The following is a 24424-nucleotide window of genomic DNA, read 5'->3' on the forward strand; positions in this document are numbered from 1 at the left end:
GCGACGAAGCTGGTGAGGGGTCTGGAGCACAAGTCTTATGAGGAGCGGCTGAGGGGACTGGGGTTGTTCAGCCTGGAGAAGAGGAGGCTGAGGGGAGACCTCATCACTCTCTACAATTACCTGAAAGGAGGTTGCAGAGAGGTGGGTGTTGGTCTCTTCTCCCAAGTGACTAGCGACAGGACAAGAGGAAATGGCCTCCAGTTGCACCAGGGGAGGTTTAGCCTTGATATTAGGAAAAATTTCTTTACTGAGAGAGTGGTGAGACACTGGAATAAGCTGCCCAGGGAGGTGGTGGAGTCACCCTCACTGGAGGTGTTCAAGGAACGTGTGGACAAGGCACTGTGGGATATGGTTTAATGGGCATGGTGTTGTTGGGTTAATGGTTGGACTTGATGATCTTACAGGTCTTTTCCAACCTTAGTGATTCTGTGAGTCTGTGGTGACACTAAGGAGTGAATTATTCTACTAACAAAAGGTATGAAATGCTTGTCTCATAGACTGTACTTTGAAGTGCATACTCTGCTCTAAAGCAGATCTGTAACGAAACAACTAAATGCATAACAAAGATAACTTTCAATAGACTGTGAAGACTCAAACTAGGAGTTGCTTAATAATCTCTCATTGTCTCCCATGTAATTTTTTTTTTTTTTAATTTCAGTTTGTCCTGGCAACAGATTTGTGATGATCACTTACAGCAGTTCACTTTCTTAAATATCACTTAATCCCTATCACGGTACTTAATTCCTGTTTTACTATCTGGAACTGGAGTCAAAGGCTTTGACTTCCTGTAGCAGCTTTAGAACATTATTCTACCATCTCATAATACCAGAAATACAACCATATCACGGTGGTTCCCCAGTTTATGATAGTACCTTTCCAGCCGTTTCACAAGCAACAATGCTACTAAAGAACCTCCTCTTTTTTAAACATTTTTTTAAACACTTAAGTATTTTATCCTGTTCAATCTGTGCTCTCCAGATTTTATAAACTATATGGTTTATTTCTAAAAGAGGCCCAAAAATATGGAAAAAGCCTATAACCAGAAGAGAAATTCACTATATTGTTTCCATACCTCCACCAGAAAATGGTTGAAGAGGTTGCAAATCAAGTAAGCATGAAAATCACTAAATCATGGTGCATTTCTCTCTCTACTCTTCTTCCTGTTTATTTCTCCAGTCACCTTAGAAGTGCCTCCTCTGTCACATCTCACAGGTTTACAGCTGTTAGCATGAGGTTTCCTCTGTAGATTCCATTGGGCAGAAAAACCCTTATGTTTTATACTCAAATTACACTAGCATCTAGAAGTGTAAAACAAGGTTATCACAGCTCTGTTGTAATGGTCACAGTACAAGTGATGAGACAGATTTTGTCTCTAAGAGTTTATAAACATCAGCAGAAGTGGGAAAAGAGATTCCAACACATCTCTGCAGGTGGGCAAATTAAGCATATGATAAGATCACTCAAAAATACCGTATTAGTATGCAATTACTATAGTGTAACATTAATATATATGTGATACTATAACATTAATATATGTGTATATGTAAGCTCAAAGTAGCAAAGAATCCTAATTTTGACACGTGCCAACTTCTGAATGCTTGACTTGGCAAACTAAATAATAATCCTTATAAGAAGCTAGGTACAAACCTTGTATCACATATGGCTTAACCCTTTCCTACTTCGACGAAGTGCATTAGAAAACATTACGCAAACTAAAGTGCATAACATCAACAACCTAGTATGTATCTAGTCACATAGCATAAAACCCAGTTTTTCAGACTCAAAGGATCACTGTAAGTCACCTATCACTGCTTTACAGCAACGGTGAAGTGATTTACTGAGCTCTCAAATCCAAAACTGAAACAAAAGACAAGCAAACAGAAAGTTTAAAGAGGATTATACGCTCATTGTAATACACAAACAGAAAAAATCCAACTCATACCATTGCTGCCAAGTCCTCCCTTTCCTTCTTCATTTCTTCCCGCAGCGCTTCTTTTTCATCAGTCCTTTTATTTAGCTGGGCAGCTAACTCCCTTTCAAGACGATTCTTCTGCCGTTCCATCTCACTTTTCAGCTGTTCACACTGGACTAGAGCCTAGAAAGAACTATTTTTTTAAGTGGAAGAAATCTAAAATTTTAAACAGACATGTCTTCAGAGAAACAAATTTGCTATTAGAAAGGACATATTTTATTTTTTTACACAGTTATTATGATGTTTATACATACCCTACTGTGTTAACATCTAGAATAGGACTAAGAAATTGAAAACAGATGTACATGTTTGTACTTACAAACAAGCCCTACTGCAATTTATAAATCTATTAGATTTTACAAGTCATGGCAAAGATGGAAGCATTTTTCAGAGTATATCTTCCAAATAGGTAGCTGTTCTCCTAAAACTAAGATGATTATTTGCCTTGCATTTAAAATTAATGAATGTACATCACTAGAACCAGCCTCCAATATTTCACTCCTTGCAGACACTGTGGTTACTGCCTAACTACATAGCTGAAGGAAAAAAACCAAACAAATAACATATGCACTTCTACTTGTTTTCCCCCTGAAGTCAATTACTGAGAAGGCTAAGAAGAAACCTGGAAGACGTAAGTAAAGATATAAAGAAACAATTTTTGGGTTTTTTTGTTTGTTTGTTTGTTTCAGGTTTGGCAAATAAAGAAGATGAATTCTACTGAAAATTTGTAAGCATCCCACTTAATTTGAAGTGCTAAAAGCACACGTTATAGATGTGTTTTCTATCAAAATAAAAGAAACATAAGTTCATATGCAAGAAGCACAGCAGACACTATCTTTTAAAAAAGTTAGGGGAAAAAAAAATAATCTATCAATTTATGCTGATGTATCCCTGACAAAGGGAGAGCAGTTGAGTGTTATGTCAGTTTTAAATCAGAAATACACTACTCCATTAAGTACACTGAAGTATTCAAAGCAGCCTAAACACAGCTTGCTAGCCTGTGAGTAAACTAGATGATTGCATTTCATCATTTCGCTGATATTCAGCATATCCTATTTCAAGGAAGCTAAAGTAACTTCCTTCTAGGAATTGTACCTTATTACCTTTTATTTTCAAATTAGTTTTTTTAAAGTGCTTATTTTTCTTCCACTCAAAGCCAATCCCCTATATACAATTTCCTTAGTGTTGGGCTGTTCACGGGGGAAGCAAATTAAACCATAATTTTCAGAGAATGCTCTAACAGTCTCCATTAATTTATGTCAATTCTGCTGGACCCTCCTCAGGGTCTCTTTCCTATCACAAGTCTACCTGGGTGAGGTAATCCCTCTGTTCTTGCCTTGAATCCTTTTCTGTAGGAATTTATCATCAGCATACAATTGTCTGAATAAGACTGGTGTAGTTTGATAGCCATGTAAAACAGTGCACTCTAGAAGTATTAAGTTGCAAGAAGAGATGTGTATTTTGTTAGTTCCACTGTTTTGACTACAGCAGTTCAAACAATTATTCTTCTATGACATTTATGTTGAAAACACACTCCCAGATTTGCTTCAACTATGGAAGTTTAACCTTACCAGATCTCCTCCTTGCTCTATGTAATAGGCAAGAGGCTACAAACTACAGAGACAACTGAAAGACAAGGAAAAGTGGTGCTTTTAAATGATAAGCACTTGAGATTAGACTTTCTGTAAACACGGTGATGAAATTGCAGTTATAACACATTGGGCTTCCAAATGCTAACTCCTCACTTTTCTTATCTGCACTGTTCTATTGGATTCCATGATAATCACAAAGGAAAACACCACTTCACCTTAAGAGTAGAATAGGACTGGGAAAATGTACTTACCGAGAGAAATACCAGTACATGTAAAAATGCTAAATTAATGCAGCACAAGTAAAAGATTTCTTCCTGTTCCTTCATATTACAACATTTTTTTGAGCATGGAAAAAACAGACTACTATTCAGTCCTGTATACAAACAGACAGCTCTTCACATTTCCTTGCTGCAGCAAAGAGAGTGGCCAGTAGAGATCCTATGGAGCTGCTTTCTTTGTGTGGCAGAAATAGTATAGGTACAAAGACCCATTTTGTTAAAGGTTCTACTAATTTCGTCGTACTAAGTTTTATTCTTAGTCCACATTTCTAACATGAGCTACACTGAATAAGAATTTATAGCGATTTTCTTTTTAAATATTAAAATAAAGATTTCCAATACCAAATGAAAAAAGAGGAAGATCAGATAACTTCACGTTATTGCACAGAGGAGGAAAAGTATTTTGTGCAGATTTAAATAGCAGTAAGTGAATAACATTTCTATCTGACAACTGTAGAATCCACTCCAAAAAAGTAAACAAGTAAGCAATTTAAAAATTTAACCCCTCAGGGACAGGATGTGACATGTGAACAATGGGCTCAGAAGGATTCTTTCTCTCTTTGTTCAGTGAAAACCAAGGAGCTGTAATACTCTGAAATTAAATTTAACAAGTACACAGGATTTCCAGCGCTCATTATTTTTTCTCTACTGTTTATAGTTAAAGACCCTACACACACACACTCTCTGTTACAGCATTGGATGAATAAAACCAATTTGCTCAATAGAACAATAATATCAATCTTGTCCACTATTAAAACCAACAGTACTTTATTTAAAAAAAAAAAAACAAAAAACCACAAACACCAAACTTCTCTCAATTCCACAGTAATTCACTAATAATACAGTAGATGTCACTAAATATCAAGGAAATAATTTAGGTCAATATCAGTTGATTGTATATAGTAACTAGGGCTAACACAAGCATTAGATCAAAACTGGTTTTATCATTATTATTTACATAGCACCAAAAGCTTCCTGTAGGTAGTATCAGACAGGACTTCTCATCTTCAGAGATGCTTGCACTGCACTCATCTGAGGCAAAAGAGTTGTTTGTACGCATTTTAAGTATTCTTTCCAGAGTAGCTCAGAAATGTGATATGAGAATTATCCTTCTACATGTCATGAATGCCTTTGAAAATTCAATTTCTATCACCTAGCTGCGAAACTACATCAGGATTTAAACGATGGCCTAAGAATGCAACACACCCTACAGCCTTGATGAGAATTTAAGAAGTCAAATATAGAGTTCATGTTACTGCTCAGAAACAGTCACACAGTGCAATCCTTTTAACTCTACTACATATCAACATGCAACAAAGGTCTTATGCATGTATTCTCTCATTATCATGAAAACTAATTAACATTTGCAGTAGATCTGAATACTGAAAAGCTCCTGTTTCCTGATGAATTTACCTTTGTTTTTTCTAAATTGGCCTCTTCTGCCATTTGCACAGCTTGTTTAACTTGCTCACAAGCACTAGATTCTCTTTGCTGCATCTCTTTCATGTTTCGTCTCAGTGAAACAAGTGCATTCATCAAGTCATCTCTTTCTCTGCATATAAAGAAAAAACAGATATTTCTTCTATATCTTTTCTCAAGAGAAAAAACAAACCCAAGATGTACATCAAATATAAAATGCTAACAGATAAAAGACATAAGGGTGGTAAGTAAAGTAAGACTAAAACCAGCATGGGTTAAGAGTGAAAGACAGCATACTGCTAGCTTGGCAGATATTAAAAGTATCATTTGCTCAATGACCAGTCCTTCACTTCAGAATGATGGGCCATTAGTGAAACTGCCAGTAATGACAGCAGAACTCAAGTCATAAATGTACTGAAGCTGAGCAACATTCTGTTGGCATTACAAAATGGGGATCCATGCTAAAAAAAAAAAAAAAACAGGCAGGCAAGTTTCTTAAGAAACAAATCAAAGCAATATGAAATTACACTGTCATTAAATATAAAATAGGGAGAAAAAAATAAAAGGAAGGGTTAGTTTCAACAAGAAATTCAGATCACTAAGTATGCCAAATAAAAATCAATAGTCCTTTGTTGCAAACTGGAACTAAACTAAACAGTAAGATTTCTGGATTCTACATCCCCTCTGAACTTTTGTTCACTAGGAAACTGAGACCTATACCAAATGGTGAAGCACGGTCAGTAAAACTGTAATACTTAACTTCACCTTTTTGTTATTTTCATATGTTGAAAGCTTTTAAATTCAGAGTATAGTTATCTATGGTTTAGGTGCAACTAGAGATTCTGGATGAAAACTGTTGTGTTTGGGTTTGGTTTTTTGGTGTTTTTTTTTTTTCCTTCATGTTGTGTGGAATGGTAACAGTCATATTTTGAAATTTCATTTCAACAAGATTTGGACAAAATCCCTTTGAAAATCCCTGCTGAAATATCTTTGTTTTTAATAAGTTGCATCACAGGAAGATGTAGCTTTTTAAATCTCAAACTGAAATAATGGCTTAAGAGAGATAAATAGGTCAGCTGAACCCTTTTATTTCAAACTGCACTATAATACAAGACAACAAGAATGTGCTGATTTATAGTTTGTTTATATTTTCCAGTGTCTGTGACAAATAATTACTTTTCTTACGAAAGTAGATTTTTGAAACATGACTTTTCAGCAACAGAGAGCTTTCCCAGAAAATTCTTGGACTTGACAATAGAAAAATACATAAACCCTGGCAACAGCCATCTAATGCGTAGAGATAATATCCATTTGACAGACTATATGTACTATGTCCTTTCAGTCTTCTTGCTCCTAATTGCACTACCTCATCTACAGCAAGCTCATTCTAAAACTTCAGAAATCCTAAGCAGCTTCAGATAGCTGACAGTAAATAGATGTCTGTTTAACAAACTTTGAGAAAGCTGTAGTATCCTATCATTATTACTAGCAAGCAGAAAGGGAGAGAGTTTTGAAGATGATTGACTAGCAGAATTTCTTAAGAAAAAAACCATTTCAATGCTGTTGGAATTTCTGAATTATATATATTATGTTCAGCCTGTATAGCTGTTTTTTAAATCATTTAAGTAAAAGCTACAATTAAAAAAAGGCTGCAGCAAATAATTTAGTTTATTTTTATCCAAAGGAACTTTTCTCCCCTGACTTATTGTAGTTAGGAAGTAGCAATGCATCCTATCCCAAACATCTGACCTACTAAGCAAATTCGAAGGGTGGGGGGAGGGGGGCAGAAAAACAGAAAGGATTACACTGCTTATGTATGGAGAATAAAGTTGAACCAGAGAAACTTCCAACTACAGAAAGATAAGAAGCTTTTGCAGGAAATCATCAATCAAAATATATGGGCTTCCATAATATTTGTTCTGACAGAGTGAAGGGTTTATTTGTACAAAAAGTGAGGGAAACAGACTATCAACAGCCTGACTATCTGGACAGCCCAAGGTATCATAATTACAAGATAATGACTAACATACTTTCCCAGTTGAAATAACTAGCAAATCTACCATGGATTTCAAAGTGGTTGGGACCTATGTTCATATTCTGCCATTGATTTTAGCATTATAACTTCAACTTGGGCGTCCATTGTTCCGTGAGCACACATCTCTCTATGAATGCAATCCAACACATTTAGACTTATACGATTTAGTGTAAGCAATTGTACTTTCAATGAGAAAGTAAATACCCCCCAAACCTACTTTGTTACCCTCTCAATGGTCTGCATGTGAACATTAGAATGAGTCTGTGCAAGAACTGCCTCATGTTGTGCACATTTCAGACACAGACCACCAACCCGGACAGAATTCGTGGCTGAAAGGAGTGACTTCTGGTGTTTTAGCCTTCCTTCCAAATCCTTGCATGTCTTCTGAGATTCTGAAAGATCTTTTCTAGATAGAAGAAATAAAAAGTATTATTTGAGCAATCAAATATTTCTACAAGTTATATTTATATGCAATGTATAATTACAGATGCAACCTAAATAGAACTGTAAGAATCCCTGTAATGAACATTATTTTACACATTTCAGTAGGCTAAAGAAGACTTTAGCAGAGAATAATAGTTGAACTGCCCAATCAAAATTATTAATAGACAAAACAAAATTATATTAATTTGTTTCTTCCCTCTGTAGTATCAGAAAATAGTGAAGTTGCACAGAAAATTACTAGATAAACTTGTAGGCTTACATATTGTCTGAACAGAGTAAAGGATTCATTAGCAAGAAACCCTATCAGCTGTATAAATATTTCAATACCCTATCTAACATTTTTTTCTGTTGTTCTTGCTAATATCATCATTAACTTCACATTTCTTCTCTACTTTCAAATTAACTGTAAAGTTACAATATAAAGTGAATGTCCCTTATGCTCCCTAGACAAAATCCAGATGTATTCAGCACATTTGCTCTGATCCAGCGATACCCACAAAGTTGAGGTCAACCACATCTCCAGAAAAACGGGGTAAGTTTTTTACTTGTCTCCAAAATTTTTACCAGGTGCTCTGAAGAATTTTCTCCAGAATTTCCAAGCATCTGTCAGGCCGGGGAGACCGCAAGTGGTAGGAATGCTGACATCAGGAAGTTCCAGACAAATGCACACTGTACACATATAGATCAATTTGACAAATTGTGCAATGAATCCAAAGCTTTTGGTTTGTTATGCAGGCCATCTGGGCAGCATACACATAGTAAGTCTGACACATTCTGGTTACATTGAATTTACTGTGCACATGATATATACACTGCATGCATGCTTATTTCCATCTGGGAAATCTTCTGTGCACTTTTTCCAATTTTAGTAGTTGGTCTATTAAATATAATCCACTATAACCTGAACAGAATTTGCTCTGCATAAATCCTTAGACAGTCATGGTACAAAAGACCTATTGTTGGGACATCGTGGACAGAAATCAGTGAGTCCAATGTAAGTTCCTGCTTAAAGTTAAAAACAAGGATAGTCCCACTGAAAGCGATGTAATTTCCCACTTTAATTAAAATTTAGCAAATGCTCAAGTGCTTTGCAGAACTTACGGTTTGAAAGATCATGCCCCTTAGGAGAAATCAAGAGGCTGAATAACGTACTTGTGGAAATTTTCAGACTATTTTACCTTCCAACATTTATTTCTGATTATATGTAACACATCAAGCCAAGGGGGGAGGAATTGGATTACATAACTGAAATTTAAGATCCTCCTTTATTTTCACTAGCACAATTGGCTTTGCACATGTAAGATTTCACCACTGTAGAGGGCATAAACTTGTCTTCCCACCAGTACCTCTTTTTACACACACACAGAGAAGTCTAGAATTTTCGGATATATATGAAAACATATTTTATTTAGGGAAAAACATAATTAAACAGATTCAGCAGCAGTACCATGAATGCAGGTGTACAGGAGGAAGTTTACTGCAGAACACCAAATCTAAAGTGATTGCCTCTACCTCTGTTTTTCCATAGTTTGCCATCTATTCAAACCTTTAATATTTTGAGAAATACATGAGGACTTATTTTCAAATATTTTTGTGTTCAAAGATATGCAGGTTATGTTGTGTTTAAAGATATGCAGGACTGGAAACACTGCCTCCATGCTTCAAAACTATGTTTTCCTGCTCCAAAATCATTATGTGGCTTAAACTAGCTTGATGCTTAAGATTTCTAAAACTTGCGATATAAAATATTAGTAGAAGAAAGCTTATTATGAAAGAGCTCACACAAGTTAAAATTGTAACTTCTCTTTATTTCTCCGATTGGTCTACCTTAACAGACATGATGTTTTTATAAAGAAAAAGAGTAAAAAGGATAAAGACATTTTATATCAAGTTGTAATTTCTATAAATACAATAATTCAATTGAATTTATAAAATTCATATATTGCTAATGTTGCTATATAATACATTCAATTTTGCCACATTTATATTTGAGAAAACTTCATGTAAAACCAGCTTTCAGGGACACTATCAGAAAACACGACATTCAGGTATTCTCTTACTTAAAATTAAGAGTGGTTCATGTTGTTATGAAGTGGTAATTTATTAACAATAATTTTAAGAAAAAAAAACCAAAACATTTCACTTTACCGTAGAGACTGTATTTGAGCATCAAGGACACTGACTTGTTCTTGATAAAGAAGTTTTAGTTTCTCCTTTAGAAAAGATGGGAGAAAAGAAGTGTCTTTTGCTTCCTTCGTAACATTGTCTTTACAAATAAATCTATATATTAGCCACAGTCATTCTTTTCCCCTAAAGATGTAAACTTGTTGAAACACTACTGTCAGAGAAATCTAAATATTTCACACTTGTGAAAGTCTACAAAATGAACAGCCCTCCCATTTTCTTATTTCTATACATCTTGCCAGATCCTCATATGGTAAATTGCTCCAGCTTCAACTGCAGCCATCTACAATGATTTACACAAATTGATGATCTTGTCTTGAGTTTTCTCTTACTCTCCCACAAGTCAGCAGGAATAAAAAGAATTCTAAAGAACTTCAAGTAGACTGGCTTTTTATTTATAATATAGTGAGTTACTCTTATTACCTGGTGAAGAACTAGATATATAAATGTTCAGTACAATGGTGATAATGAACCATATAAAACACCAGAAATTTAGCTCACTATGACACTTAGAAGGAAGTCACAATCAATATAATTTTCTTGCTTTAAATATGACAGATGAAGAAAAAGTACAATTACTGTAAAAACTAGCCTTCAAACAACTGCAGGCATTAGGGATCACTGACAAGGTTTTCAGCTCTAGATAAGGCACAAAAATAACAAAAAAAAATTTACTGGGAAAAAAATAATAAATACACATAATTACCTTGAAGAATGAAAGTACCCTTTAAATTCCACAGCACACATACGCTCATGGATAAAATACATCAAAACTTTCAGTTAACCATGTTTTTCCCAAAAGATGGCAATGCTACCCCATTAATTTAGAGCAAAAAAAATTATGAACATCTTCCCAATCTTAAAATACAGGACAGAGACAACATTGTCTGTCAATCTCTAGGGCTCCTCTGTATCTCTAAAAGTGCAAAATGTGTAATTCAGCTCAAGGAAAACAGACTGCACAAAGCAACTTTTGTACCTTACTGAGCCTGCGCTGCTCCAGGAGCAGAAAGACTCATTGCAAAAGAGCTTGCTTGGAGGGCTACCTAAATTACACCAGCTAGTTCCCACCTGCTTGTGCATTGTGTTACTGCTAAGAATCTCCAAAGTACAGTGGAGCCATCACTGACAGGACACCAACATCTGCAGCACCAAAAGGTTTTGCAAAAGTATGACTCTGCAAAAAAGGTTAATACCAACCACTTCTACAGGCCATTTTTCTATTTCTCCAACAGCTGCTGTAACAAAAGCCTGTTCTTTGTTATGTGCTGGTGATGAGGTGACAGGCTGACGCATGCTACAGTCACTAACACCTACAGGCCAGGAGTTCTGAGTATTTGCCTAAAATGAAAATATTAATGCTTCAGTTACAATTATATAGGCTGGTTTTTTTAAACAAATGTTAATTATGTAAGTATTGAATCTTATAAATTTCATTACAGTAGAATGTAAGAACCAATAAACAAGTTATTTAGGTTGGCATTCTACGATAATGTTATGCACAGAAAACCATGTTTACAAACTCTTGTTAAATTTTCACTAAAGTTCAGTTTGTGGATAACCATTTATATAGCTTTCCTTAAAAAGATTCAGGTCCCTGAACACTGATTAAAACAACAACAGAAAAAAAAAAACAACTTACTGAGGCATCTAGAAGAGTTTGTTCTCTCAACATATGTTCCGCAGTTAAGAATTTCAGTTTCTGATGGAGTTCCTCATTTTCAAGTACAACTACTTGTACTTGATCTTTCATCCCAGACAATTCCTCCTATAGGATACAGGAACTGCATGTAAAAGGCTCCTTGAGAAGGCTATCAACATTTAAATACATCTTGAGACCAAAAGTCTAGATTAACATTCTCAACTATTTTAATCCTTTTAGAGAGAATAAGAATACTCAAAGGACAGATTCTCTATTTTTGTAGCTTGAATGTCCATATAACTTCTTGAAAAAAATGCTTATTTGTATTTGTCATAGGACATAAAAATGTCTTTGAAGACCCTTAAACACTACACAGGCACCGAGACTCATTGTAAGGCTCAGTATCTACTGAACTGCGTTTGGCTCAGCTTTGGTCATTACAACAATCAGTCTCAAGACTAAGCGTAAACTGTTTTTAAAGCAATTCTTCATATTTAGGGGACCACGGTTTTAGGAGGTGAAATATGTTGTCTAATACCTTGCAAAACTTCACTTCTGCTTCTAAATGGTTAATGTACTGTGACTGATCATTGATTATAGGAACGAGATCAGAAAGGGCTGGTAAGTCTCCAGTTGCAGCTTCTGGGAGTTTCTGAAGGAAGTAAAGAATAGCATGTGTTATTTTCCATTTTTTGCAATAAAATGTTACTTGCACACAGAATACTATGTACACTTAATAAAAAGTCACCAAGTACTAGATCATGAGGAAGGGAAAAGCAGTAAGAACTTAAATTCTTCAATACAAAAAGTAAATATGTCACTTCTGTCAAAATGGACAGCTGCTTGATTAAACACATCTATAAAGCAGGATTAAATCATATCCACAAACCGATTTGTAAATGAAATTCATACCGCTATTTAAGAGTATCATCCATTTTAGACAAACGTAAGGGTGTATTTTTTTCTCTGTGAAATGAATATAAAAACCCCTTGAATTTTAATGAGTTGTGGATATGCAAAGGCAATTCCTCTAAATGTTGATTGACAATTGCTACAGAAACACAACTATGACTGCAATTTTAATACCTCCACAGAAACACAGAAAAACATGTAATAGATATTACCTTTATCAAAGAACTTGATTATCAGTATTGTAAAAGACAATTCTAAAAGAAACTTTCTGAAGACCCTATAAATAGGTAAAATTTTTGATAGCCTCACAAATAACTAGTTAAAAAAGGTAATGAAGGGAATCCTTGCCCATTCAAGTTAAACAATTACATCTCTGCCTTTCTCAGCAAGATTTAAACAGGAATTAAACTTTTTACAAAACGTGAAAAACACAATTGCTATAACTTTACAACTTTTACTCCTAAGAATACAGCACAGATAAAGAATGTAAGTAAATATTACTGAAACACCCCTACAATCATAAATTAGTTTCCTAAAAACGACAGCCTCTCTTTGATCCTATTAGCAACAAACAGTCCTTGTTAGTCTAATAAAAAGGACTTTTTTAGAGTGCATATAATAAATATATTTTTATTTAGTTAGTTCTAATGAAGTATAACATACTTTAAAATCATTTTAATGGAGTAACAGTATTAAGCATAAACACGTTAGTCTGCCATGAAACTGCCTTTGAATAATCACAGAAATATTCAATGGAGTCTCTACTTTCAAATTTAAATAAATCAGCTACTATCAGATCCTCACTCATCCTCTTTATGTATTTCAATATTGTTTTAGTACCTTAGTTTGATATTCCACTATTGCAAATTTCATCCACTGAAAGAACTAGGTAGTCTAATGCTAGTTGACATATATGAACTATTTTAATTCCTGAAGCTAAAAGAAAGTATATCAGTGCAAGCCACCATGTTTTGGTTTGGTTTTATTATTTTTTTTCAATAATTAAAATTAAGACAGTCAAACTGGGACACGTCTCTAAGTAGAACATATATCCTCTCATATGAAAGATGTCTGTGTTTTTCACCAATTTACTGAACAGTTCTACTCACATTTGTAAAAGGCTAAATCTCCCTTCTTTGTATTCTTTTCTGGTAGGGATATAAAATTCACACAGAGTTGTTAATGGGGTCCTCTCAGAGGAACAACAGGTACATATCTAGCATTAGTTCACTATTCTGGATGAAAACAAGCATCTTTATGCAAATCCCTAGCTAGTTTTGAAGCTGATACAATTCTAAAATATGTGATCTCAGGTCAGAAACACACCTTATTGTGCTAAAATATTCCATTATATGCTTCTCAAATATATTTAAAGTCTCAAAGATCATAGAACTAATTTTCAGGAACTAACTGAACAGTTGGACTCCTAAATCTCCTGAATCTCCTAAAAGATTCAGAAACCTACATCTTTTTTTTTTAAAATATTATTTTTGAAACATTCACCATTCAAAAAAACCCCAAACCAAGCTACTAATGGCTAGCTATTTTATCTACTAGTTATCTTATCTACAGGTTCTGCCAGCAACTGAAGGTTTTTTCCTCAACGAGGTATTAAGATTCCCTGTCCAACCTTTAAAGATAAAATCCACTAACCAGGGTGAGGGGAAGGTTTCTAGTGAAAAAAGCCTTCCTGTCAAATTATAACCAATATGAGAATTGATATATTAAAGGGGGGACTCTTGTGAAATCTGGAACTAGAATTGCAGAGGCAAATTGAAGGTTTTCCAGAACCAGCTAGAAAAACATTTAGAGAAGAGACTCCAAATTTGCAATGTATTTCACCTGGCTCAGTGCACGTAAGTTTCATGTTCTATTGACTCAGAACTCACCTTGCTTTAAACTCTTGTTAATCTCAACTACTTTATAAGAAGTTTTAAAAAATTAATCACACTTGTTAAAGTATATATAATATAGTGCTGATAATATTTGTAACTCATCGTTCTGTTCCTCTGGCTCCTATTCATCCCTCCCTCTTTCCTGAAAGTGTAATAGACACCTTGCAGCTGAGACCTCCAGCTGCCTCCCTGAAAAGATTACACCACAGCAGTGTTCGAAAATGTGAAAAATTCCATTTCTATTCAAATTATTTTTCACTGAAAAACAGTGCTAATGTTTAACCTGAGAAACATCAGTGTAATGTATACAAGAGTGCTAAAGAATGGTTTCACTAAAAGGAAAATAATACATAGTATATTTTCCCAGCAGAAGAAGAACAGAGGACTTCTTAACACAACTTACTAACTCACAGCACTGTCACTGGGATATTTCTTTGTTTAGAAGCCTCTACCTGCCCTTTTGTAGATCATTTGTGATTTATTTCTTTTCACTTTTTTTACTACACAATTGTTATCAATTAATTACAAATTAATTTGGTAATTTTTCATTACTATTCTGATAATAACATGTGTTGTAGGGTGAAAGAAGAGAGGTCAGGGAAGCATATATTTAAAGGAGGCCAAACACTAAAATCAGAACTGAAAGACACATCTGATCAGTATAAATTACCAAACATTTATGCCTGAGTCTCAGAAATGCTATTCACATTTACATTCTTAATATTGAAAAGTTTACCATATAAACACAAGGGTTTATAAAATATAAATGCTTGGCAGCTTTAGAGGCCAGCATTCTACACGATGACAAACAGTTTTGCCAACATCCCAAATAATTTGGCCCACCTTATACTTTTCCAGAATGCCTCAAATTTCAAACCTCTAAACCCCAGACACTCTCCTGCTGGCAGTCTTAAATCTGCTGCCTTGTAAACTGGCAAGAAACAATGGGAATCAGTCACAGGAACTCCAGCTATAGCAACAGCGTCAGGAACCCAGGCTGGGTGCAGTTAGGTTAGCCAAGACCTGGCTTGTAGAACTGCAGTTGTTGTATGAAGCGATCTGGCTGGGCCTTGACCCCAGGTGATGAGGTAGAGAGCAAAAGGAAAAAATCTCTGCCCAACCATCTGGGTGTAACCAAAGAAAAGATGTACTCATTTTATGTCTACTGCAACTTTTATCAATGGGCAAGAGAAGGGAATTTTGTTAAGACAATGTTATTTATATGTATGAAATGTTGTAAAGTTTACTAAACAGTACACTTCCTGTGAAATATTATTTTTAGCTATAGATGCTAAAAATGACATGTAGTCATCTACTATTCAGTAGTCATCAGGTATTCCAGCATAATTCAAAGCAAAAGGATAAGGTTACTCATAATCTAAGATTGCTTTCCTTGACCTTTGGGTAATCTGATTTTTCTTATACAAGAAGCATTTCTGTGGTGTCCAGCAAACCAACAGACAAGCTCATATTTTATAAGGGTTTGGGGTTTTTTGCTGTGTGTGCACTTTTGTACTTCCACATTTTTTGAGCTTTATACTTGGTCTGTCTTCAGAACACTTTCACATCCTGGTTAGCAAGCAGATGAATGACAGTTGAAAAGGAGAATAAGGCCACCACTTCACAGAATCCCTCTCATTGGAAACTTCAAGAGGAAGAAATGAGACAATGCCCTATCAACACACTAAATTCCCATCTTTTCTCCGTTTACTCCTCCATCCTTTAATCCACTCCCTGAAAGCACTATCACATGTTTCTTAGAAATAGTATCCTGTTTTCTGAATTTTTCCACTCTACTAAAATTTCTCAGTATAAGTAGAAAACTTTGACAAAGATGGATTAAAAAATGCTTTCCCTCCCCTCCAAAGGCTAAATACAAGTTGATACTGATTCATGTAATCTCAGGATCAACCAATGATGCACCGTTCCCTTGAGCTACAAAACACTAATTCTATCCTGCACCAATATGATACAAAAGTACCTGACAGGACAATCAGACTAAACTCACGGATTTTGGAACACTCAGGAAAGTCGAACTTTAAATAAAATTTCCCCGTGTCAGAACAATAGAGCTAGGCTCATTACACAGGCTGAAGGCAACACAGCAGGAATATAGGCATCAGGTTGTTCTGCTACTACCTCAACTTTGACAGCAAAGAGCTGCTTGTCTTGTTTAGTATAAACCAAAGTACCCAGTGGAGGCCATTAAAAGATAAAACTGGAACAATGCCTTTAAATTATTTTCCTTTATGGATACAGAGAACTGCTAGATACTAGTAACTGAACTGTTCATTGCATGTACTTTGGTGCAGTTCTGCAGGGAGGCTAAATCCAAGAAGCCCATCCATGTAAGGATGTAAACTAATTTTGACAGAGACCACAGCATTTTGGCAGAGAGCTACAAAACCTGTTGTTACATGAACATCTCTAATCCTCTAAAGAAAAAGCATGGTTACAGCATAAGAAAGCCTTCCAGAATCCCAAAGTACAGTCTAAGGAAAGCAGAAGCGGCTTTTACAGAAATTTGTCCATGTAGTTGATCCCAACTGTTTCCAAAACAAAAAGGATGAACTTTTGGTAGAAAGAAAGATGAGAAAGCTGTGACTCCCACTGCATGGTCAACAAAAGAAGAGAATGGTCTAAATCCTGTGTTAGAGATTTCTTTTTCTTCTGCTGTGGTCATAAGCATACCATGTTCTAGCCACAGCCTCAAGAATCTCCTCTATTCCAGAATATAAAAATGATTTGGTGCTTCTTTTTCTTCCTGGATACTAGAAAAATTGATCTCCTCATGCATTCTGCTCATTCAAACAACACAAAAGAAACAAGGAAAAGAAACATACACAGAACGACATCTTCCTCATTGACAGAGAGGCTTCACTTCCCGTTCCTCCTTGATGTTGCAATAAAATTTTAAGTTGATTAACTAGGAAGAGATAAAAAACATTTATTATAACCAAAAAACATTTACTTCTTTCATTGAAATTAGCATAATTTCTATCAATTTTTAAACTATTTGCTTTCAGAGTAATCTTACCTGCGTGACTGTGCTGCAGTTCCTGCCAGGCTGCATTCCCACTGTCATCATTGCCCCTGTCCACATCATCACTGCCCTTGTCCACAGAGGACTGGTCAAATCCAACTTCGCCCTCACCCTTTGCAAACTCTCTTTCCTCCAAGGCGTATTTCAGCTGATGAATGCTTTCACTAGCACGCTCTGAAAAAAAATAAGTCACATCTTTAGCCGCAATAAACAACGTAAAAGAAAGTATTTACTGACTGATGTTTTAAATTTGCAAAAAATTGGGAGAACTAAAAGCATTCAGCATCTGTCTAGCTTGACTACTTAATCTAAACTCAGCCACTGGAAGCGATTACCTAATGTGAAGAGCCAAAACAACTACTGTATGTCACAATTTGCAAAAGAAATATTTATGATGTTTTCAAAGAAGAAGCTATAAACAGCATTTTAGCCTGTTAATACATTAGGACTCTGCAGCAACACAAGTAGTAACTATTAGAAATCTCCAGCAGAGATGAAGTTTCAACTATTAGTAATATACTTGACCCTAAAATATTTCCTAGCATATGCAGCTTCGATTACTTTTCAACGAACCTACAGCTCATGCTGTATTTCATACAATGTGCAGGATTGGGCACCAAGAACAGTATTTTTGAATTCTAATGATGCCACCACACATGACAAAGCAATGTACAGCACAACTAAAAAAAATCTGAGTAAATTAAGTAAAAACTCAGCAAACTGAGCCAACATAAAACAGTGATTAAATAAAGACCAACAACTTCAGAACAAGTGTGAAAAATAAATAATAACACTCACCATTCCAGAAAAAAAAACAAAACAGCAAAAAACTCTTTCCAGATAAATACAAGTATTTTTATGAACCCTTTCAAGAACTAACCGACTTACTAGAGGGTGATACAGTAATGGTCTTTTCTCATTTTCAATATATTTTTTCTCATATTCCTTTTTTAATTATTATTTGATTCAGCTGATTTCACAAAAATCAAAAACTTTCCAATCATAAATGCTATATCACTCTGATACAGCTGAACATTTCCAATATGCCAGAAAAGAAACTTGAGAGATTTGCAGCTGAGAGATGACAATTGGACTGGGAATCAGAAAATAAGGGCTTTGTTTTAGATAATGATGCTTGTGGTTCATGCTGTAGGACCTCAAGCAATTCACTTATTACTTCTTTCTTTCAACTTCATGTGTACAAATGGAGATATTTAATTTATCTTCCCTTTAAGCAACGTATGCACTAACTAGAAAAGACAGAGTAGTAACTTAAGTAGTATGGATTTATGCAATGTTCAACAAAGCAGGATCTCTAGGTTCTACTGTAATACCAAGTGAAGCAAGAAAATGACCCATACATCAGTCAGAGTCTACACGCTTGGTGAAACAGACCTCCACCATGATTCACAGCCCCTTTCTCAGGAATATAAGACAACATGTTTCTTCTATGTTCCTCCAAAGCAATGCCACAGTCACCTGTGACTACCAGTCAAAACTACACTGAATCAGAAAAGTTTCATTAATAGTTAACAGTTATTAATGACTTAAAACCCCACACTTTCAGAACCTTACTTGACTTTCAGAAACATAAAATCATAGCTATTTTCTTCACTTAGCCCTGAATTCTTTGGACAGTTATTCTCCCCTAGGACTACTGCATATGAAACATTTAGGTATAGATGCCCACAGAACAGGATTTTCACTCTTATCAGACAAAGCTTATAAGGTAACATCTGTTATTGAAGCAACTGCTACAACTAGAAAAACAGTATGAAGGACATGCAAGCTTTTCAGCATTTATTCTTACATGTTTGTAATCTGTAAATTGATATGATGCATAAATAACTAACTGAAAATATTTTTTTCTCATAGGCAAAAACAGCTTAAAAAAATAATCACAGTTAAGCATTTACTAGGTAGAATTCAAAAGACGTGCCTCAGAGTGCAATATATGCTGCTGGTTACAAATGTTAATAGTTCCTTTATTCCAAATGTAAAGGTGAATAGCAGTTCAAGTCAGAGCACAAAAGCTAGATATATATTTCTGCCTTCACTTTATCTATTTTTTCAAGTTCATACCATCTTGACTGAAGTTGGGAAATCAATTTTTTTCTTCCCCCACTGTAATGGTTTTCACAGTCCTTTTCAGTCTTTTTCTCTGCCTGGTTATAACTTACCAATAGCTTATAAAATAGAAATACCTCCCAAAAAAGCATTATATTTAAGAACATGATTCTCAGTTTAGTATGCCAGCCATCATTCACTTTTTAGAAATGCTAGTTTTTAATAAAAACCTGACCCACTTCTGACCTATTAATATTCTCTCAGCACTTATTTTTAAAGCCCAGTCATCTTATAACTAGCATCACTTCTTTTGATTTTCAGGTATTCCATCCTTTAATGAAGTTAATGTAAAAGAAGACATAAAAAGCACATTTTAAGTAGTTATTATTTATGATAATAAACCCAAATACAATTCACAAGGCAATGACTCAAAAAAAGGGGGTTAGGTCAAATATTTCTCTATTGGCATACTTAAGCTATTCATCCATTCTTGAGCATTCCAGGATGCTATGAGAGTGGGAGAGCTAACTGATAAATGATAGAAGTATTTCACTGACATAACGGCTTAAATATTTAGCAAACTATGTTGGAACTAGCTGTTGCCAAGAAGTGTTTAATGTCAGTTAAGTTATTATGTGGTGTGTCATCTGATAGCAATAAAATTCCTTCATTTCCCCATTCACTGTAGACCCCTGTCAGAGAAGCACAGAGTATCAGTATTTGCTCCATAGGCAGTGAAGAACAACAAATCAAAACAAACCAAAACCAAACAGGCCTGTATACAGTTTTTCCCAGAACTTCTCTCTCTTCATAGTATTACAGCTTCTGAACTCCGAGCTACTACTTTATCCTCAAACATAACACAGATCTCCTTGTGCTATGTCCTCTTCTTCCATAAATACACTGGGTGGTCACAGTGAAACACATTAAAATCATTATCAATGGGTGGTGCGTTGACCCTGGCTGGACATCAGGTGCCCACCAAAGTCGCTCCATCACTCCCCTCCTCAACTGGACAGGGGAGAGAAAACATAATGAAAGGCTCGTGGGTCGAGATAAGGACAGGGAGATCACTCACCATTACCATCACAGGCAAAACAGACTTGACTTGGGGAAATTAGTTTATTACCTATCAAATCACAGTAGGGTAATGAGAAATAAAGCCAAATCTTAAACCACCTTCCGCCCACCCCTCCCTTCTTCCCAGGCTCAACTTCACTCCCAAGTTCTCTACCTTGTCCTCCCCAAGCGGCACAGAAGGACAGGGAATGGGGGTTGAGGTCAGTTCATCACACCTTGTCTCTGACGCTCTTTCCTCCTCACATTCTTCCCCTGCTCCAGCGTGGGGTCCCTCCCATGGGAGGCAGTCCTCCAAGAACTTCTCCAACATGGGTCCTTCCCACAGGCTGCAGCTCTTCACAAACTGCTCCAGCGTGGGTCCCTCCCATGGGGTGCAGTCCTTCAGGAGCAGACGGCTCCAGCGTGGGTCCTCCATGGGGTCACAAGTCCTGCCAGCAAACCTGCTCCAGCGTGGGCTCCTCTCTCCACGGGTCCACAGGTCCTGCCAGAAGCCTGCTCCAGTGCAGCCTGCCCATGGGGTCACAGATTCCTTTGGGCATCCCCCTGCTCCGCCGTGGGGTCCTCCACGCACTGCAGGTAGATATCTGCTCCACCGTTAACCTCCGTGGGCTGCAGGGGGACAGCCTGCCTCACCGTGGTCTTCATCACGGGCTGCTGGGGAACCTCTGCTCAGCACCTGCAGCACCTCCTCCCCCTCCTTCTTCACTGACTTTGGTGTCTGCAGAGCTGTTTCTCTCACATACTCTCGCTCCCCTCTTCTCCGGCTGCCGTTGTGCAGTTGTTTTCCCCCTTCTTCAATCTGTTATCCCAGAGGCGCTACCACCGTCGCTGACTGGCTCAGCCTTGGCCTTGGCCAGCGGCGGGTCTGTCTTGGAGCCGGCTGCATTGGCTCTGTCGGACACAGGGGAAGCTTCTAGCAACTTCTCACAGAAGCCACCCCTGTAGCCCCCTCCCCGCTACCAAAACCTTGCCACACAAACCCAATACACAATGGCACCTGATGTCTACTTTTCTTGACTACACTTTCCTGCCTCTGGAATAACGTCACAACATTTTTGAAAGGTTCATCACATATTTGCCAAAGTTTCTTAAAGGCTTGCCAATTTCCAAATTATAAAAGTTGCTGCCATAAGCAAAACACTCACCACTCAGAAACTGGGAGTTAGGAGTTTCCGATGGTCTGTCTTTACATTCACTAGACACTGAAGAGCTAACATTTACTTCACTAAGAGTTGAACTGGACATGTAAAAGGGAATAAGTACATTATAACATTTTTTTCCTAAATAAGGGACATAAGGGCATTAGGATAAAAGAAGACAAATTACTGAGTTGAAAGATTACTTTTGCTGTTTCCGCCAATGTAAAATTATTGGTTTTAAATATGAAAGGAGTAGAAAGAACCTCTGTGGATGCAAACTAGCTGACATCAAAGAACCTTTGCTTAAAGACAACAAGATAATTTTGTAATGAGTTTAGAAGTCATTCATTTTTAAGTGCTCACACATTCAACCCAACTTTTTCAGTGAGGCTATTCCTGTAATAGTATATTTTATAGAAACAGAGCCTCAGTAAAAACGTACTGCAGAAAACTGCTTGCATGCAGTACTGTTTTGCATATCTAAAATTCAATCAGTATTTTTCTTTTCTACTTCAGAATCACTAAGGTTGGAAAAGACCTGTAAGATCATCAAGTCCATCCATTACAAAAAAAAAACCAAAAAACCACCAAACAAAAAAACACACCACCACACAAACAAAAAAAACACACCACCACACAAACAAAAAAAACACACCACCACACAAACAAAAAAAACACACCACACACCACCGTGCCCATCAAGCCACATCCCACAATGCCATGTCCACACGCTCCTCGAATACCTCCAGGGAGGGAGACTCCACCACCTCCCTGGGCAGCCTATTCCAGTGTGTTACCACTCTCTCAGGAAAGAACTTTTTCCTAATATCCAGCCTGAATCTCCCCTGGCGCAACTTGAGGCCATTTCCTCTTGTCCTATCACTAGCCACTTGGGAGCAGAAGCCAACACCCACCTCTCTGCAACCCCCCTTCAGGTAGTTGTAGAGAGCGATAAGGTCTCCCCTCAGCCTCCTCTTCTCCAGACTGAACAACCCCAGTTCCCTCAGCCGCTCCTCATAAGACTTGTGCTCCAGACCCCTCACCAGCTTCATCGCCGTTCTCTGGACACACTCCAGCACCTCAATATCTTTCTTGTAGTGAGGGGCCCAAAACTGAACACAGTATTCAAGGTGCGGCCTCACCAGCGCCGAGTACAGGGGCACGATCACCTCCCTGCTCCTGCTGGCCACACCATTTCTGATACAGGCCAGGATGCTGTTGGCCTTTTTGGCCACCTGGGCACACTGCTGGCTCATCTTCAGCTGGCTGTCAATCAACACCCCCAGGTCCTTTTCTGCGGGGGAGCCTTCCAGCCACTCATCCCCAAGCCAGTAGCGTTGCATGGGGTTGTTGTGAGCCAAGTGCAGGACCCGGCACTTGGCCTTGTTGAACCTCATACAGTTGGCCTCGGCCCATCGATCCAGCCTGTCCAGATCCCTCTGCAGAGCCTTCCTACCCTCGAGCAGATCAACACTCCCTCCCAACTTGGTGTCGTCTGCAAACTTGCTGAGGGAGCACTCAATCCCCTCATCCAGATCATTGATAAAGATATTAAACAAGACTGTCCCCAAAACTGAGCCCTGGGGGACTCCACTTGTGACCGGCCACCAACTGGATTTCATTCCTTTCACTACCACTCCCTGGGCTCGGCCATCCAGCCAGTTTTTTACCCAGCAAAGAGTGCACCTGTCTGAGCCACAAGTCGCCAGCTTCTCCAAAGGAGAATACTGTGAGAGACAGTGTCGAAGGCTTTACTAAAGTCCCGGTAGACAACATCAACAGCCTTTCCCTCACCCACTAGGCGGGTCACCTGCTCGTAGAAGGAGATCAGGTTGGTCAAGCAGGACCTGCCTCTCATGAACCCGTGCTGGCTGGGCCTGATCCCTTGGTTGTCCTGCACGTGCCCCGTGAGCGCCCTCAAGATGAGCCTCTCCATAATCTTCCCCGGCACCGAGGTCAGGCTGACAGGGCTGTAGTTCCCCGGATCCTCCTTCCGACCCTTCTTGTAGATGGGTGTCAAGTTCGCAAGCCTCCAGTCATCCGGGACCTCCCCTGTTAACCAGGACTGTTGATAAATGATGGAGAGCGGCTTTGCAAGCTCCTCCGCCAGCTCCCTCAGTGCTCTTGGGTGGATGCCATCAGGCCCCATAGACTCATGAGTGTCCAGGTGGCACAGCAGGTCGTTAACTGCTTCCTCCTGGATCATGGGGAGTTTATTTTGCTCTCCATCCTTGTCTTCCAGCTCAGGGAGCTGAATACCCTGAGGATATCTCGTATGGCTGTTAAAGACTGAGGCAAAGAAGGCATTAAGTACCTCAACCTTTTCCTCATCTTTCGTGATAATGTTCCCCGCTGCATCCAGTAAAGGATGGAGATTCTCCTTGTCTCTCTTTTTGTTGTTAATGTATTTATAGAAGCATTTTTTGTTATCCCTTACGACCGTGGCCGGGTTGAGCTCTAGCTCGGCTTTTACCTTTCTAATTCTTTCTAATTCTAATTCTAGCTGGGCTTTCACCTTTCTAATTCCCTCTCTGCATGACCTAACGAGTTCTTAACAAGACTCTATGAATAAAAACTGAACATGTATTTCTGTTGTATGATAAAACTTCATTGATGTGTTATTTCCTATAGCAACAGCTGAGGATATAAATGAAATTGGACCTATCTGGATTACAACTTCAGAAAATAAGTTTTATTTACTATAAAGCTCTTTGTTTTTCAG

The 24424-nt window shown here is 37.5% G+C and overlaps 1 protein-coding gene across 1 annotated transcript in view; it reads right to left on the bottom strand.

The window, feature by feature from the left end:
* Window positions 1-24424, bottom strand: part of SDCCAG8 (SHH signaling and ciliogenesis regulator SDCCAG8) — a 114259-nt gene that overhangs the window by 83377 nt on the left and 6458 nt on the right. The window contains exons 2-10 of the mRNA XM_059835129.1: window positions 17411-17590; window positions 17217-17299; window positions 12105-12218; window positions 11567-11692; window positions 11125-11265; window positions 9889-9953; window positions 7514-7702; window positions 5256-5394; window positions 1943-2095 (exon numbers count right to left, since the gene is read on the bottom strand). Coding sequence (XP_059691112.1) covers window positions 1943-2095; window positions 5256-5394; window positions 7514-7702; window positions 9889-9953; window positions 11125-11265; window positions 11567-11692; window positions 12105-12218; window positions 17217-17299; window positions 17411-17590 — 1190 coding nt within the window. The remainder of the gene's footprint in view (window positions 1-1942; window positions 2096-5255; window positions 5395-7513; window positions 7703-9888; window positions 9954-11124; window positions 11266-11566; window positions 11693-12104; window positions 12219-17216; window positions 17300-17410; window positions 17591-24424) is intronic.

The sequence above is a fragment of the Gavia stellata genome, chromosome 2 (assembly GCF_030936135.1).
Source record: "Gavia stellata isolate bGavSte3 chromosome 2, bGavSte3.hap2, whole genome shotgun sequence".
NCBI lineage: Eukaryota > Metazoa > Chordata > Aves > Gaviiformes > Gaviidae > Gavia > Gavia stellata.